General features: G+C 27.4%; 4 protein-coding genes across 5 annotated transcripts; all 4 read right to left on the reverse strand.

Moving 5' to 3' along the window:
* Positions 1–711: 711 nt before the first annotated feature.
* LOC147911078 (uncharacterized) lies at positions 712–2,402 on the reverse strand. Its single transcript, XM_087416743.1, has one exon. The coding sequence runs from the start codon at positions 2,284–2,286 to the stop codon at positions 1,333–1,335; it is 954 nt and encodes a 317-aa protein (XP_087272869.1). The 5' UTR covers positions 2,287–2,402; the 3' UTR covers positions 712–1,332.
* A 594-nt stretch (positions 2,403–2,996) lies between these two features.
* On the reverse strand, positions 2,997–4,467 carry LOC147911079 (uncharacterized). The gene has a single exon (XM_087416764.1). The coding sequence runs from the start codon at positions 4,044–4,046 to the stop codon at positions 3,504–3,506; it is 543 nt and encodes a 180-aa protein (XP_087272890.1). The 5' UTR covers positions 4,047–4,467; the 3' UTR covers positions 2,997–3,503.
* Positions 4,468–4,533: 66 nt separating this feature from the next.
* LOC105152266 (uncharacterized) lies at positions 4,534–7,568 on the reverse strand. The gene is made up of 6 exons (XM_087416770.1): positions 7,068–7,568; positions 6,700–6,855; positions 6,486–6,615; positions 6,370–6,408; positions 6,167–6,281; positions 4,534–6,106 (listed from the first exon to the last, which is right to left on the reverse strand). Exons 1-6 carry the CDS (start codon positions 7,400–7,402, stop codon positions 5,871–5,873), a joined length of 1,011 nt encoding a protein of 336 aa, XP_087272896.1. The 5' UTR covers positions 7,403–7,568; the 3' UTR covers positions 4,534–5,870.
* Positions 7,569–7,705: 137 nt separating this feature from the next.
* On the reverse strand, positions 7,706–15,066 carry LOC105152195 (mitogen-activated protein kinase p38b). 2 transcript variants are annotated; one of them, XM_011066325.2, is made up of 10 exons: positions 14,699–15,066; positions 11,837–11,966; positions 11,570–11,628; positions 11,355–11,496; positions 11,114–11,276; positions 10,883–10,954; positions 9,575–9,654; positions 8,981–9,059; positions 8,730–8,903; positions 7,706–8,659 (listed from the first exon to the last, which is right to left on the reverse strand). In XM_011066325.2, exons 1-10 carry the CDS (start codon positions 14,800–14,802, stop codon positions 8,580–8,582), a joined length of 1,083 nt encoding a protein of 360 aa, XP_011064627.1. In that variant the 5' UTR covers positions 14,803–15,066; the 3' UTR covers positions 7,706–8,579. The 2 variants fall into 2 exon arrangements, with proteins under 2 accessions (XP_011064627.1, XP_011064626.1); XM_011066324.2 differs by lacking the exon at positions 9,575–9,654 and adding an exon at positions 10,331–10,410.
* Between the last annotated feature and the right edge of the window lie 1,064 nt (positions 15,067–16,130).

A 16,130-nucleotide genomic window follows, 5' to 3' on the forward strand; every position in this document is an offset into this window, starting at 1 on the left:
AACATAAAATGTTAAATATCTTGTAAAGTATTAATTTTTTTATAATCATATCTTGGTTATCAAAAAATTAGTTTACGAGATTTAACATTTTATGTCAATATGTGTTGGACTAAATTATATGAAATCTCTCCTAAACTATTGGTTTTTTTATATCTTTAATCTTTATACCTTAACACTTTTATATGTAAAATAATTATATAAATCATATTATGCAAAAAAATCATATAACTCCATTTAAAAAATTGGAGATGATCTTTATATCTTTTTGACATCTTCATTAAAAAGAAAAATAATTTGACCAAAATACGTCCCTCTTAAAATCGTTCTACTTTTGTCTAAAAAATTTTTTACAAAATCCAAAATAAAAAGTTTTTAAGAGTAGTAAAATAAATTAAAATAGGTCACCCTGTATATAAATATATATATGTATATGTATACTTCAAGAGAGTGAAACTTATTAGGTTTTTAAAAGTGTGTTTAAAAATATCAACAGTATTATTTCAGTTAAAATAAAAAATCAATATATACATATATTACACATCTTTTTTTTTATTTATACACTTTCACATAAATGAAAAAATTTTACAATTACGTAGAATTTTAATCTTGTTTATTAATTATAAATACGTTATTTGTGGATTATCTTTAATTTGAATTGTTATCGTCAAGAATAATAAGATATGCTGAATTGATTATATATAGCGATTATAATTATTAATATTCTTTATAATTTTAGATTTTACGTAATTTATTAGCTGATTTCAAAATTTGTTATTAAGTTGTAGTACAATATGCAATATTCTACTATTATGCAAATACATGTCAGAATATATTCTGGCAATTTGCATTTCAAATAGAATTGTTTTATTTATTCATTATATAATATTTATATAAAGAAGAAATGAATGTACTCAGGATAAATAATTAATAATTGATCATTACTAGATCATTATATCATTAATTTATAAATCTTATAAAAAAAACAAGTATATAAGACATTAAAATTATAATAACATTTATGTAAAAACGAGCAATATGAAAAAATAGCAAATGTCTCTTTTATACTATTTTATTAAATTTAAATATTAATATCACACATACGTGAAAGTTTGCTTTGATTCATATCAATAGATATATGTCCTTTACAATTAGGAATACGTATATTCTAATTGTGAAAATATTATATGGTTTCATGTAATAAAATGGAATTTGAATTAAAAATCATAATTTATTCGATTACCTTGATAGAAAACTAATTATCAAACTATAAAGTTTATTTGTATGATTTATTTTACGCGTTTGTTAATCATATTACATTCATAAAAGTACTGCTTATACGTACGATCGTGACATTCTGTACAAATCAGCTCTCCTCTGTGTATACTTGCGTGATCTCGCATATGATGGGATTCTGGAAACACGTTGAATCGATGATATTCCAAGATTTGTGATATTTGCTTTGATCCAATTATGATGACATGGCAATGAACTTCTGCATCCTTTGTAGTATCTATGAATTCCATTCGAAGAATTTGGTATTGTACGTAACAAAGATGTATGGTAATCTATACAATTCACTTCTTTCTCGCGAGAAATGCCAGGATGTAACAGTTCATCATAATATTTTCTAACTAAATACTTCTGATACATGTTTTTCGAGTACTTATTAACGTTCCACAGAACATGGGCATCGCGGACGCATGTCTCCTTGTCCAATTTTAGAATACCTCCGCTATTATTAGATTTGATTACACGAATCAAAATAGGCTCACGATTTTGAGTGGCCACACTTATCTTTTCCTCAAAATTGGGATCGGTTACAATGCCTGTATCTTGCAATTGCTTCGGAATATACTGAGTTTCCGAATCACGAAGCAATATTTGCGGCAATGATATATTTAAACCGACATCATGGTTTTCTGTCCTCGCAGTAACATCTTTATCCTTGACAAACGATTCATCCATCGTTGTTTCTGCATATGTGGTATCATTTTCTGAAAGATTGTAATTTCTAATTTTCGATGTGGAGGGTTCATATACCACTTCTACGTCTTTCGAGTTCATATAAGGGATTGTAAAGTGATCTATGACATCCTTTTTAATATCTTGAGTCTGATTCGAATTCAAAGCAGAGTTTTTCCTTGAAGGACAAGTACTTTTCGATTTGGATTTACAATAAAATTTATTTAATATCTGTCTCTTTGACCAATCTACAAGCGTATATATCTTTAAAATTTCATCTGCACATTCTTTTATTTTATTTAAAACGATAAATGTATTGTTCATATCTTCTTTCCTTACATAGTCTTTTTGTACTGAAAAAAATTACAATGAAAAGCTTCAATATATAGCTTTTTAATATATGCATTAATTATACACATTTACTATTTAAAAATAGTCGTTAATAATAGTTATAAAATATTCGAAAATACCGACCATTCTTACTATTCATTACAAAGGCATGTTTCATTAGCTGTAAAAGGGTTTCGGTAAACATTGCTATAGTGTTACCTTCCTCCGTTTTTTCCAAACACGGTAAACAACTTAAACTTTCTAGTTCAGCAGCAGAGTTAGTGTCAGAATGTATATTCTCGTTTAGAAATTTGCATGGAATTTGTTCACACACAGTTATCTCGGAAGCTGTGTAAAAAATATAATACACAAAATTCATTTATGTATTTAAAATAAATCTATATATCGTTATAAGAAATAATCACTACTTACAATTAGAATTTACATCTATCTTTGATAAGTGCGACGTAACAGAATAAACGTTTGTTTTTTCTTGCATTATATTTTCCAAGCATTGAAGTAAAGCTTGTATCATTGCAGAATTGTGTTTGATAATCTCCATTATGTTGTGAGAGAGAAGAGAGGAGCAGGTTTCTTTAGTGCAAACTTCATTTTCAACGAGTTTCTTATTACTTAATGCAAAATAAGCTTTTTCTGCTTCTAAAAGAAAAGAAAGTAAATTGACAATGCTGTTCATGACATTCGTAAATTTTTTTTTTAATTATGTTAACCAAATCACATTATCCGTTTCTAAATCAACATTAAATTTTATCAGATATAAAGTTTAATATAAAATAATTAATATGTATTATATCAGGTCTGTCCAATTTGAATTCTGAAGTCAAAATGCAAAGCCATCGATACAAAAAAAAATTAATGTGCGTAAAATTTCGGGGACTGTAAAGTGTTGATACGCATCTAAGTAATCCTTATCAACACTTTATAGTTCCTAAAATGTTAATCACATTGAATTTTTTTACGTCGATGGCTTTGCGTTTTAGCTTCGGAAGTTCAAATTGGACAGGCTTGTATTATATTATATATATGTATATATATCTTGCAAGGAATAGAAAGTTAAATTTAATTAATATAAATATATAATAATAAATTAAATTATGTTACTATTACGATTACAAAAAAAAAACACCATTACCAAAAAAAATAATGGTAACAATTAACGCATTACTTCTATTCCCTGATATTATGATGATTTAAAAACCTTTCTGATTATGATGACCAGTATCTTTCTGATATTTATTAGTTGTGAATTCCTTCAAATCTCTTTGTATCAGTGGCAAATAATTTCCATCGGTAGTTATCAATATAAAATTCGGCATAGAACCTTCTACGGTCTTTAATTTTATACCAATCGTATTTCGCATGTCGTTTGCAGGACATTTCATATTATTTGCATCAATTGGCTTTGTTTTTTTTGCGGAAGAATACATTTGAAAAACTTGACAATTATTTGAATTTGCACAAATAGTTTTCTGAATCTCCTTATCACATTGTTCCACAGTATTTACTGACATTTCCTGAGATGTTAAAGGCTTACTTTGGATTTCTCTATAGCATTTCTGTACACTATCTGTCTTTGTTTTCGACACGCAAACTGTATTTTGTATTCCCTTATTGCGTTGCTCAATAATGGTCCCTACTTGTTTCGTTCGTCTTTCCGGAAATAATTGTTTGTTTGACAATGTACAGAATTTTAATTTGGATGCAACAGTTGCTACTGGTGTCGTCTGTTTCATTTGTTGATTTATGTAATTGCAAATGCTTTGTGGATAGTATATATAATTAGTTTTCGATATGTCTGCAGAATAGCCTGTATAACTTGGTAATCCGCTAGAAAAGGTTGGACATGGAATTATATTCTCGTATTTTCCTTGATATATATTGTCTATTATTCAATGTGCTTTGTATCCTTCATAAAGTTTATTAGCTAAATTGGAATATTCTGGACAAAGAACTGTGATATTTAATGATTTTATATTTTCGTAAGCTTTTTTCACAGTTTTTATATCCAATTTGTTAGGATTTATATCTTACCAACCACAAAGAGAGAGAGAGAATGGACACTGCAGCAATTGTGCATTATTCTGCCCTTCACTTTCGTGTTCAAAACGCCCTGGCATATAGTGTTTGAATGAGTGATAATAAATTCATTTTATAACAGCAAATTAAAATAGAAATGATTTATTTCTTAAATACTTTTTTTTACCAGATTTTGTAAATTTACTGTTTTTTCTTGATTTTGTCTTATAATCTTGCATACAAAGAAAATTAGATACATTTTTATATCTACTGTTGTTGTCATATGGTATAGTAATGCAATCTTTTACAGGAGATATCATTTTCACTGATCCTATTCTGTTCTATCCATAATAATATAAATAATTCATTAAAATATTAAAATTTTTATTGTTGATATCTCAATGTATGATCTACCAATTTATAAATTATTTTGAAAAATTGATTTATACTCCTTTCAAAATAATTTCCTTTATAAATATCCTTCGAATTATATACATATAAATTATATTATATATTTTACCTGCAACTTGCTTTCATCATCAATCACCTTTGTTAACATTTCAACTATTATAGGAAACCAAGCAAAAGGAGATTCATATGGTTTGCTTGAATGAAATCCTTCGATAACTCTTGTTTGTTCCTGTCTATATCTAAGACAAGAAGAACACTTTTTATTCAATATTTTTAAATTCAATCTGGATGAGTAAATATCGAATATAAATTTTCGCATCAAAAATAAATAAAAATTTTTATCCTTTATGTTTTACTCTTATATGTTAAATTTTTACTTTTTTCTTATCAATTTAATTTGTTCTAAACAATCAGATATATTCAATTCGGGTATGTTAAGTTCTGTAATTATATTCTTGAGTGCATCATTTTTGGCTAAACAATCATAATATTTCGCATAATATGGATTCCAAAGACATGGATGCTTTTGATATGCATTTAAAAAAACAAGGGTAACATTTTCGTTCCATTTTAAAGACATAATTATATTTAATTCATCAATAGCATCACTCAAGATTTATATATTTTTACGAATAGAAAACTTATACAATTTTGCGTGACACTCACATGAAGAAAACTGCAATTCTTTATAAAGTCTTAAGTGAATATGTCTATTTATATCAATAATATTCGATATAACCAGATGTAAAAAGAATCATGATAGAACTATGATGTCTTTTTATATCACGGATATAACGAGAATTTTTTATTATTTAATATCAATTTACTATTTATACGTATATAATTACTTTATAACTATTTACTTAAATATTTTCTTTACAAAATATATTTTGTTCTACACATTAATAAAAATATTGTCAAAAAGGTCATATTATTTGCATTTGTTAATATTTTTATTGATATTTATCATATATGTATTAAGTTTAACTAAAGAATTTATTTCCTCTCAATATATAATTACACTTATATATAAATCTAACTTTAAATAATAATTTAACTAAAAATATTGATTGCAATCATACATTGGTACTTCAATATTTGTCCCAAGATACTTGTTCTATTCTCGTCTATTACTTGTAGCAAAATCTATTATAATTCTTGCTCTCTTTAATTTTAGCAAATAATAAACATTCCTTTAATGTTAGACCACAGTTACAAATTTCATCTTTACACATTACTTCACAGTCGTTACAATCGCAACAGCAGATTGAGTTATTACTCTCATCCATTAATTTAGATTCTAAAATTTTTAATCGCGCTTTTGTTACCAAATTTTGTATTTTCTTTTCCAATTCCACAGCAGTCTCTAAAAATAAGCTATTTCAGTGACAATTATTCCTTACTATAATCAACAGATTTTACTCACGAATATCAATAGTTCGTAATTGAAATGCTATGCTTTTCCCAAATATATCAAAGTTATCTTCAATTTTTTTTCTGCCATACACTTCTATAGGAATATCTGTACGTGTAGAACGATCCTATTATAAAAGATTTTATATTGTTTCTTTCTTTCCTCTTGAAAAATTAATATTATAAATTATTCGCTGTTACTTAGTACACATAAACCTGTTTTCCTTCATTGTTGCCTGCGATGTATTGTCGTTCCTTTAACAATATGATATTATAACGTTATTGAAAATATCTGTATTTTATACTTTATTAATCTTGTATTTGTTTCTAACATGGAGCAAATCCGTTTGCGTTTCTTGTTCTACGGTACTATTACTCGTTCCTGTCGCTACGTCAACCGTTTGGATTGGAGTTGCAGAAGGGAAAGTATCTTGCAATTTCTGAGCAGAATGAACAGTATCTCTGTATTTGAAAAATATTGTAATCTTATTTCGTAATGTCTTATAGAGTTATACAAAATATATAAATGGTAAATCAATTTTAGACCTTAATTTTAAACACAATTCAATTTCTTGAAGTTCACATGTTCCACAGGTATTATTTGAACAAATTTGTTCGCCCTCTGATTTCTCAAAAGATAAATGCAAAAATTTATCTCGAATCTCGCTATCATTAGATTTTTGATGATTGTTATCTTGTTGCAAATATATTTATGCATTGCAATATTACAAATATAACATAAAACAACAGACGTATTATAAATATTAATAAATTTATAATTTTAATATTCAATAATATTTATATGATTTTATAATTATATATATTAGTATATAGTATTTTACAGCACGCAAATATAATTTAACAAAGAAATCTATGTAATCATTTTTCATATACTATTTTTGTTGCATACCTTTCTAAAATTATTATGAGATAATGGCATGTATGGGAAGAAAAGCATATGCATTCTTTTAAACCATTTCACTTTTGGCACATATAATTTTTCGTAAGATATAGCTGCAGCGATTTTTGATAGTTCATAACAGTATTCTTTTTTTACATTCACAATCCTATTAATACAATCACATATTGTTAATCCAGGAATATTAATGAAATTTTTTATCTTCTTATACGCTTCGTAACGTAATGATTTGTTATTGAACTCGGGATGGAATGGATTCCACAAACATTGATATTGTCCATAAAGTGCTATTAATTTCTCGGTATCATCCTCGGTCCATACATTTGGCATATTAAAAAATATTTTGTGATAAATCAATTAGGTTATTTAACCTTCTTAATCAATACTATCAAGATGAAAAAGTAGATTTAAACACAAGTTTAAACACTGATTTGCATTTAGCTGATATTTTTTTATTAGAAAACATGTGTAATTGGCAAAGAAAATATATCACAAATGTTACAATATTCTTCTTCATTGTACCAATCGATTACAAATACATAGAAATTTAGAAAAAGAAGAAAAAGATGAAGGATGCAATGTATATGTGCATCATTACAAAATAAATGACAGGTTTAGAATGGAAATGAGGTGTTAAATCTCATCAATTTCAAATATATTTTCGTACATATTTCTTTTTTCGTATCACACATTAGTAATATAAATATAAATTGTCCATTTGTTTTGTAAATTTTATATTTTATGTTTACATGACAAAATATCTTTTGCTGTTCATCAAGTATGCAATTCCTAATTTATAACAAAATCGTCTCGTATGTTCTATTTTATTGCTACAATTTATGTTTTCTCTATGCAGTAGGAATTTATTTTCTTAGATTTTAGCGAATAAGTGGTCGTTTTGTTAAAGTTTGAAAAATGCGGGCGGATTTATAGTTACAAATATTGCTTTTTGATTTAGTAGTAGCATAATTAAAAATAATAAGTACTACAATTAATATTATTATATGTGTTTAAGTATAAATGTTATATATATGTATATATATTTGATACTATATATTTTTGATTGTATCATATGGCAAGGTTCATCATAATTTATATATGATAATCAAATATTTTATAAAATCAATTAATTGCATAATGATCTCTTTCACGGATTAAGAGAATGGATACTTAATAAAATAACTAAAAAAATGTATACACAACAAAATTGTTGTGTAATAGACATTATTGACAATCAACTGATAACTGAGTTACATAATTAACCGTTTAAGCGGGTTTATAGTTTTCTTTTCGACAAAAATATATATCCTATCTTCTAGAAATTAGCTCGACTACTTGATATACTATGTTATTTATAAATTATATATACAATATTATTTTCGTATAGAACAATTATACATAATGTATATTTTTCACTCATGATCATCTATTGTTAATCTATATTATTGTATCTTACTGTGCTTAAATCTATATTACACGCGTTATAATTATTTTTAAGAAGTTGTTCTTAAGAAGTCGTTTCAATTGTTGAAGACAATGTAGGTAGCTGCTGTGGGACGAAGTTTACAACCTCATGGTACACAAGTTCTATAAGTGACAATAACCATTACCCAATGTGAGGCTTTAAATTAAAACAGACATTAGTAAAATGCATTACCTTTCCATTTCTCTACTGGAAGATCCATATCTTCGAAACTCTGATCATATGGTAGAGAAACAGGTTCGTCAGTTGGATCCGCATATTGTGCAAGATATGGATGTGCTAAAGCCTGTTCCGCTGTAATCCTTTTTTCTGCATCCAATTCCAACATCAATTCCAGCAAATCAATAGCTAGACAAAAATTCGATATGATTCTACATGCAATGTTCGACAAATCGATATAAATTACCAGATATTTTTTGAATTACCTAATGGATTAGCCCCACGAAACACATCTTTGAAATTTTTTTTTTTTAACGGTGGTAAACTCTGAATATAATTTCTAGCCTATAACAATAATTCAATTATGATAAAAAAATTATAACGTCATTTATATAAATTAAATTATATCCTGCACATGTATACTATATATTACACTATATATTATACTTTCTCTATATTTCATATTTCTTTATTTTTATATAAATCTTCCAAAAATTTTAAATTAACATTTTTATAATAATATTATAGTAAAATTATGAATTATATTAGGTGTTGGAATTAATTCGTAGCGTTTTTTAATGAAAGAATGTTATTTATTTCACATGAGCATTAAAAAATACATTAATGAAAGTACTTCCCATCACTTGTAAAACGCTACGAATTAATTCCAACGCCTAATATAATCTGAAGCATTATAAATAAATTATATAAACATATATACTATATATTAGATATCAAATTGAGTCAAAACTTAGTTTCAAAAAGTACACATTTGTATTTCTTTTACGTACGCATAATAATTACATTTTAAGTTTTAATACAAAGTTTAATATATATGTAGATTTAAAAAACAAATTTACCTCTTGGCTAGTAATTTTGCTTAATGTTTCTTCTGTGGGTGTACCACAGAGTACTAACACTCGTGTTAGATGATCAATGTCTGTTTATGGTTAAGGTATGTTTGGAAAAGCAGTTATTAATTAAATAATAATTAAAAAGTAATTTTATTAACGCTAAATACATAAAACCATTCCCACGATTTGCAAGTAATTGCATTTAAAGCAAGCTGCATACTTGTTATAAAGCAGCGTGAATTACAGCTTTAAATAGACATCAAATGTGAAAAATTTAACTTTATACACTATATTTCATCAATACGCTATATTTGCATATATTAAATTTCATGAACAATTTAAACCTTTTTTTGTTATACTATATGTTACAACTTTGTACTTAAAATCTACGTTGCTTGAAAATTTTTCATTTAGTATCTGTTAAGGCATACTTTATGTTACAACTTTGAACTTGAAATCTACATTACTTGAAATTTTCTCATTTAGTAATTATATGTAAATATACACTATTTTTAATTATTGTTATCTATAAATATAACTTATCAAAGTACAGATTATTTGTTACTAGAGCATTATATTAAATACTACGTCAATGTTAAATCCAAGAATTTGCCAAGATGTAATATTCATTTTCATTATTTATTTTACATGTTAACAAGAAAAAGAAAAGATCAAACATAATTCACATTTTATGTAAAATGTATAAACGTGCATATTTCATGCTGTAGATAAAGTAATTACGGTAAAATAATTAAAACTTACCGATTCTGACGATATTTTTTTCATAAACTCATCTCGTGGAGTACCCAAAATTTCCATAATTAAATTCAGTTGATGAATATCTGCTCTTGCTAAGGCTCCACTATATTTTTCTTTAAAAACACTAAATATCCCCTTTGTTAAAAATATCTATTATTATTTTTAGCAATATGCTACATATTCTAAATATATCATTAATATTCTTATTTATAAAATTTTTATATTTTACTCATGCTGAATCTGCAGACAACTTTTAGATCTATGATGCAAAGTGTAAGCAAATGGCTTTCTAAAAGCATGTTAAGCAGAATATATGCAATGATATTAGATTTAAGAGTTCAACGCAGCTATGGGATATCAGTTACAATAGATCCTTAGCAAAAAGCATATTTAAAGGACATTGCAACTAGACGAGATAAATGGAAATATTTGTCAAAACTGATTAATGAGTTTGTGTTAAAAACATATATCTATCATATACTTTAAGAGAAAAAGATGAAAATAAAAGACTGAATTAAAGTAATACAACAAAAACATCAATAATGACAAGGATACGATCTGTTCCAGGAAATAATGTTCTTCCAGTTAATAGTTCTGCCATAATACATCCAACTGACCAAATGTCAACTAAAATGTACAATAATAATGTTATAGCATTATACGATTTATGTATCATAACGTATAAGATAAAGCAGATAAGATATATATCGCTATCTTTCTCTCTCTCTCTCTCTCTCTCTCTCTCTCTCTCATTCTTTTTTTTCTCCCTCTAATATAATTACTGACCTGTTTGATTGTAATGCATCCAATTAAGCATAATTTCAGGCGCTCTATACCACCTAGTAGCAACATAGCCGGTCATCTCGTTCTCTGTTGGCCTGGCCAAGCCAAAATCCAATATTTTCAATTCACAATCCTCATTAACCGCTATGTTAGATGGCTTCAAGTCCTATTGATTAAATCTGTGAGGAAGTGCTTCTATATATTTTTAATATTTTGTATAAATATATGTGGTGCACGATCGTACCCTATGTATGATTCCTGCAGAATGAATATATTTCAAACCACGGAGAATCTGATAAACAAGAAATTGCACATGATCATCAGAAAGCTTTTGCGTTCTGACAATGTTATTCAAGTCGGCGCCCATTAGATGTGTGACTAGGTATCTGTATAAATAAATAACATAATTAAAATATGAATAAAGTAAGATTAATCTCACATGACAAATATGATACTTACACATGTTGAAAATCTTCCAAAGATGAAGACGGATGGAATACATCTAACAGTCCTATTACCTATAAGAGAACAACGCATATCTTTAAGATTAACTACAAACAGGGCTTGATTACAAGAATGCAATCCACTTAAATCTATAAATGCTTCAAAGCATTTTTTTAACAATAAAAAAAATTGGTACTAATTATCTTATCAAAGAATACTTCAAAGCATTTATAACATTAAGTGGTCAATAGTCAAAATGTCTTGATAATTGTGTTTACTCACATTTTCATGATTCATATGTTTTAACATACGTAATTCTCTGTACGTGCGTTTTGCGTGCACAGCTGACTGAAATGGCCTGGCTAATTTTTTAATCGCCACCTTTTGCCCAGTAGTTGTATCCACTGCTGAACTGAAATAAAATATATATTATTATTTTTAAAATATTATTATTTTTTTTTATCAACACGATTCTGCTTATTAGCACGATTCTCTTTATTAGCACGATTTGAAGCATTACAATAAACTGCATTTATTGGAAAACAAAAAAAAACAGAAATCTAGTTTAAATCTTGAACAAATGAGATTTTGCATTATTAGCATTACTTCTCAATAACATCGTATGACAAATATCATTCTAAGCTTATTTTCATGAAAGTGCGAGACGCGTGCATAAAATTCTCGGAATTAACACCCCCGCAATAATTATATTTCAGCCGTTCTTTACGACAGAGAATAATCACGCGATCTTGCCACGCTAACGCCAAAAATGTAAACGTCAAGGTTGCGATCGATTCACGATTTTAGTATCATGAAACGTTGTTTGTTCCAGCAACTTTCCATTTGACTGTCAATCGATCACGATTTCCTGATCAACAGTTATTAGGTGTTGGAATTAATTCGTAGCGTTTTTTAATGAAAGAATGTTATTTATTTCACATGAGCATTAAAAAATACATTAATGAAAGTACTTCCCATCACTTGTAAAACGCTACGAATTAATTCCAACACCTAATAATAAACTGCATAAGGCACAAGAAGAAAGCTTCAAAAAAGATTTTTATAATAAATTACAAAATTTAAAATTACAAAATTTGTACCTGAAGCATTAGATATAAATTACAAAAATATTAAATCAAATTAAAATATCTCACTGTCAAAACCAAGCATTGCATTGTAAACAAATCCAAAAAACAAAATCAACAAGAATGAAGAATTTTTTTGCAACTTACGTCCATTTGTCTATCAACGTGCATTAATTTTAATCTAAGTTTTATTTACTCTTCTATTTTTTTCTAATTCTTAGAATTAGAAATAGCTCGTTTCTATCAATATAGATTAACTTTAATCTCGATTCAATTTACTTTTCTTTTTTTTTTTCTAATTCTTAGAACTAGAAAAAGATGAAGAGTTAGTTGAACCGAGATTAAAATTAGACTACATTGGTAGAAATGAGCCGTTTCTATCAACTTAACTAGGCCATTAAGATTAACTTTAATCGCGGTTTAATTTAATAGTGTTCATCTTTTTAATTGTTATAATTAGAAAAAGATTACATTAAATTAAAATGAGAATTAATCTGATATTAATTGGTACCACATCTTATCGCACTAGCGATTGGAGATTGCGAAAGAAAGCAAAGCAAGCTGTTGGCCAACAGCTTCTTTTTGCAATAAATCAAGAGACGTAAACATAGACATAATCTTCTATCACTAGTGTAATACAGATATTAGAACTAGAAAAAACTGAAAAGTCAATTGTATTATATCAAGATTAAAGTTAATCTTTATTAATGAAAATGGGTAGACGAGAACTGCAAAGGAACATTTTTATAATAAAATTGTGATATCTGAATTAGGTATAAATTACAAAAATATACATATAATCAAATTAAATCTCACCAAAGGACGTTCTAAATTGCATAACAAAAAACTTACCTTCTAATCGAAAAATCATGTTTGAAATAAATATTCTAGATGGTTAAATATTGAGATCCTAGAATTTTATCCTTAACTTGAGCTGAAACATGTTTGGTTATTTTAACTTAGACACAATATCTCGAAAACAATGCATTGATAAAAAATATTTCAGATAAAAGTTATACAGTTTGAATTGGTTATTAGATAAGCTACTTATAATAAAACTCAGGTTGATTTTTTTGGGGTACAAAGTGACCTCTGGATCTATAATAATAATAATATCTAATATCTAATATCTAATTAGCTCATGACCTTCTCCAAACTCTACAACTTCTATTTGAAATATCTTTTTGAAGTATCTAAAAAAAATGCATTGTTTTCGAGATATTTTGTGTCTGAGTTAACATATGACCAAACATGTTTCAGCCTAAGGCCTGGTTGCACCAACGTTACTTTGTCTTTAAGCAAGACTTAAAATTCTCTCTATCTCGTTTAAGCGTTAAAGCGAAAAAGAGGTAGAGACAGAGAGTTTTAAGCCTTGCTTAAAGTCAAAGTAACGTGGGTGCAATCAGGCCTAAGTCAGATACAGAATCCGTAGAATTCCTAAGATTTAACCATTTAGAATATCTGTTTTAAATGTTATCTTTTTACTGATATTAGTTTTTTTTTATATTACTTACAATCTAGAATATTCTCTTGTCAGACTAATTAAATTGAATGTATCAGAACTACACATTGTGACGCAAAATAAGTTTAAAGGAAAAGATTAACAAAATCAGAGAATTTTGTTGTGACTTAGGCTCTGTTTCACCAATGTAGATTAACTTTAATCTCAGTTTAGCTTTTACTGTTTATCTTTTTCTAATTTTAATTCTAAGAATTAGAAAAAGATAAATAGTAAGAGTTGGTGATATACGTATATAGTTATATTTAAGACTTCCAAGGGAATCTTGACTAAAGTCTAATTCCACCAATGTAAGATTAACTTTAATCTCGGTTTTCTTAGAATTAGAAAAAGATAAACAGTACAAAATCAATAAGAGTTAAATCGAGATTAAAGTTAATCTTACATTAGTGGAATTGGGCTTTAATCAAGAGTCTCTTGGCAGTCTCTGTCAAATACGTATATCGTCAAGGTTCTTCTCGCGCGCGCGCGCGCGCGCATGTAACATCAGGTGATGATTGTTCCAACGTCGTTCTCTGCTAACGATGTTGTGTCACTTACCAGACTTGACCATAGGCGCCCGAACCCACGGGAGTGAGCAATTGATACCGTTCCGGTACCTCCCATTCCGTCCTGTTAATCTCGATCTTGTGAAATTGCGGCATGCCTTCCAATTGCGCGCGTCGCGTTTACTTCAATGAAAATCACGACGTTGAATAACAGCGTTCTCTTCGTTTTCACATCCACTCGATCTCTACGATGCACGACACCATATCTTCAAGACGTAGTCGTTGCCGCTACGAATTCATCGCGATACAATGTAGACACTGACAGACACTACAGACCGATACAGGCTACGAACTATTTACTTAGACCAGAGAGGAAGAGGTGGATTCCGATTCCCAATCGATCCCGCCGCACGATTGCTGATAATCGCGCGGTCTAGTTCTCGATACTCGACATTGTTGACCGTTCGATAGTTTTTCTGCATTTGATATATCGAATATCGAGATATCTAATAGAAGGAAAGAATGATTATGTTGATGGAACACTTTTTAAACTGTTCATAAAATTTATATAAATATTTTAAGTATTTGTAGTTCGATTTTATACTTAAATTATTATCTTGAATATATTTTTAGATGGCTCCAAAATCTTATCTAATTAATGAAAGACTAATAGAAATTCTAAACTAGAAATGAAAACAAAAATCTGAGTGTAAGTCGAATGTGAAGGAGAAATGACAAAAGCATAAATGAAACTTCTAGAAGGTGAAAATTCAGACAATGAAACGTAAAAAATTACTTTTCTTTCTCAGATGCATATATAATAAATGTATACGTATAATATCTGAAAAATTTTGAAAAAATTGATTATTTAGTATTATAAGAATTATAATAAAGTGTCCTTAAATTGAATTTAATCCTTACTCACGTTAGTTTTGACTACTCTTAATACACACGTTCGGTCATACGTGTCTTAGCTAAATTTTCACTTTTACAAGTATACCTATATATAAATTATTAAACAATTTTTACATATATTTTGACGTTTTTAAAAAGTATTTGTGCAGTTATTCATAACAAATTGTAGATAAATTGTTGTAACTAAATATAGTTAATCTAAATAAAATTGCATTACTGTTTCATATAAAAATATAAAACTTTGAAACAAAAATGTTTAAAAGAAAAGTATGGTTCAGTATCTTAAAATTAACATTCCAAACTACAAGACAAAAAAATAGTTCAAGTGTCGGCTGTCCAAAAAGTTTAGTTATTGAGTAACTTAAAAATGATATTTTTTTTAATATACATAAATGGCTATAAATTGAAGATATATTGCATTTACATTTTAAAACAATGGATTTTATTATTGCTATTGTGTTAAAAAAATTTATAATTTATGTTAGGAAAATGTTCTTTATTTACATTACAGACAACATAATATATAATATTATTAACAATATTTAGAACAAAGATATCAAAAATCATGT

This window comes from Acromyrmex echinatior, chromosome 1 (genome assembly GCF_024713525.1).
Source record: "Acromyrmex echinatior isolate Ae372 chromosome 1, ASM2471352v2, whole genome shotgun sequence".
Taxonomy (NCBI): Eukaryota; Metazoa; Arthropoda; class Insecta; order Hymenoptera; family Formicidae; genus Acromyrmex; species Acromyrmex echinatior.

Excerpts from the sequence above, each read along its gene's own strand:
- LOC105152266 (XM_087416770.1), bottom strand. The coding sequence starts at position 7,402 with ATGCCAAATGTATGGACCGAGGATGATACCGAGAAATTAATAGCACTT. Across the intron at positions 6,856-7,067 it reads TTATCTCATAATAATTTTAG|GCAACAAGATAACAATCATC; the intron begins AAAGGTATGCAA and ends ATAAATATATTT. Across the intron at positions 6,107-6,166 it reads ATTACGAACTATTGATATTC|AGACTGCTGTGGAATTGGAA; the intron begins GTGAGTAAAATC and ends GCTTATTTTTAG.
- LOC105152195 (XM_011066325.2), bottom strand. The coding sequence starts at position 14,802 with ATGCCGCAATTTCACAAGATCGAGATTAACAGGACGGAATGGGAGGTA. Across the intron at positions 11,629-11,836 it reads AACATATGAATCATGAAAAT|GTAATAGGACTGTTAGATGT; the intron begins GTGAGTAAACAC and ends GTTCTCTTATAG. Across the intron at positions 9,655-10,882 it reads ATTATTTCCTGGAACAGATC|ACATTGATCATCTAACACGA; the intron begins GTATCCTTGTCA and ends AACCATAAACAG.
- LOC147911079 (XM_087416764.1), bottom strand. The coding sequence starts at position 4,046 with ATGAAACAGACGACACCAGTAGCAACTGTTGCATCCAAATTAAAATTC.
- LOC147911078 (XM_087416743.1), bottom strand. The coding sequence starts at position 2,286 with ATGAACAATACATTTATCGTTTTAAATAAAATAAAAGAATGTGCAGAT.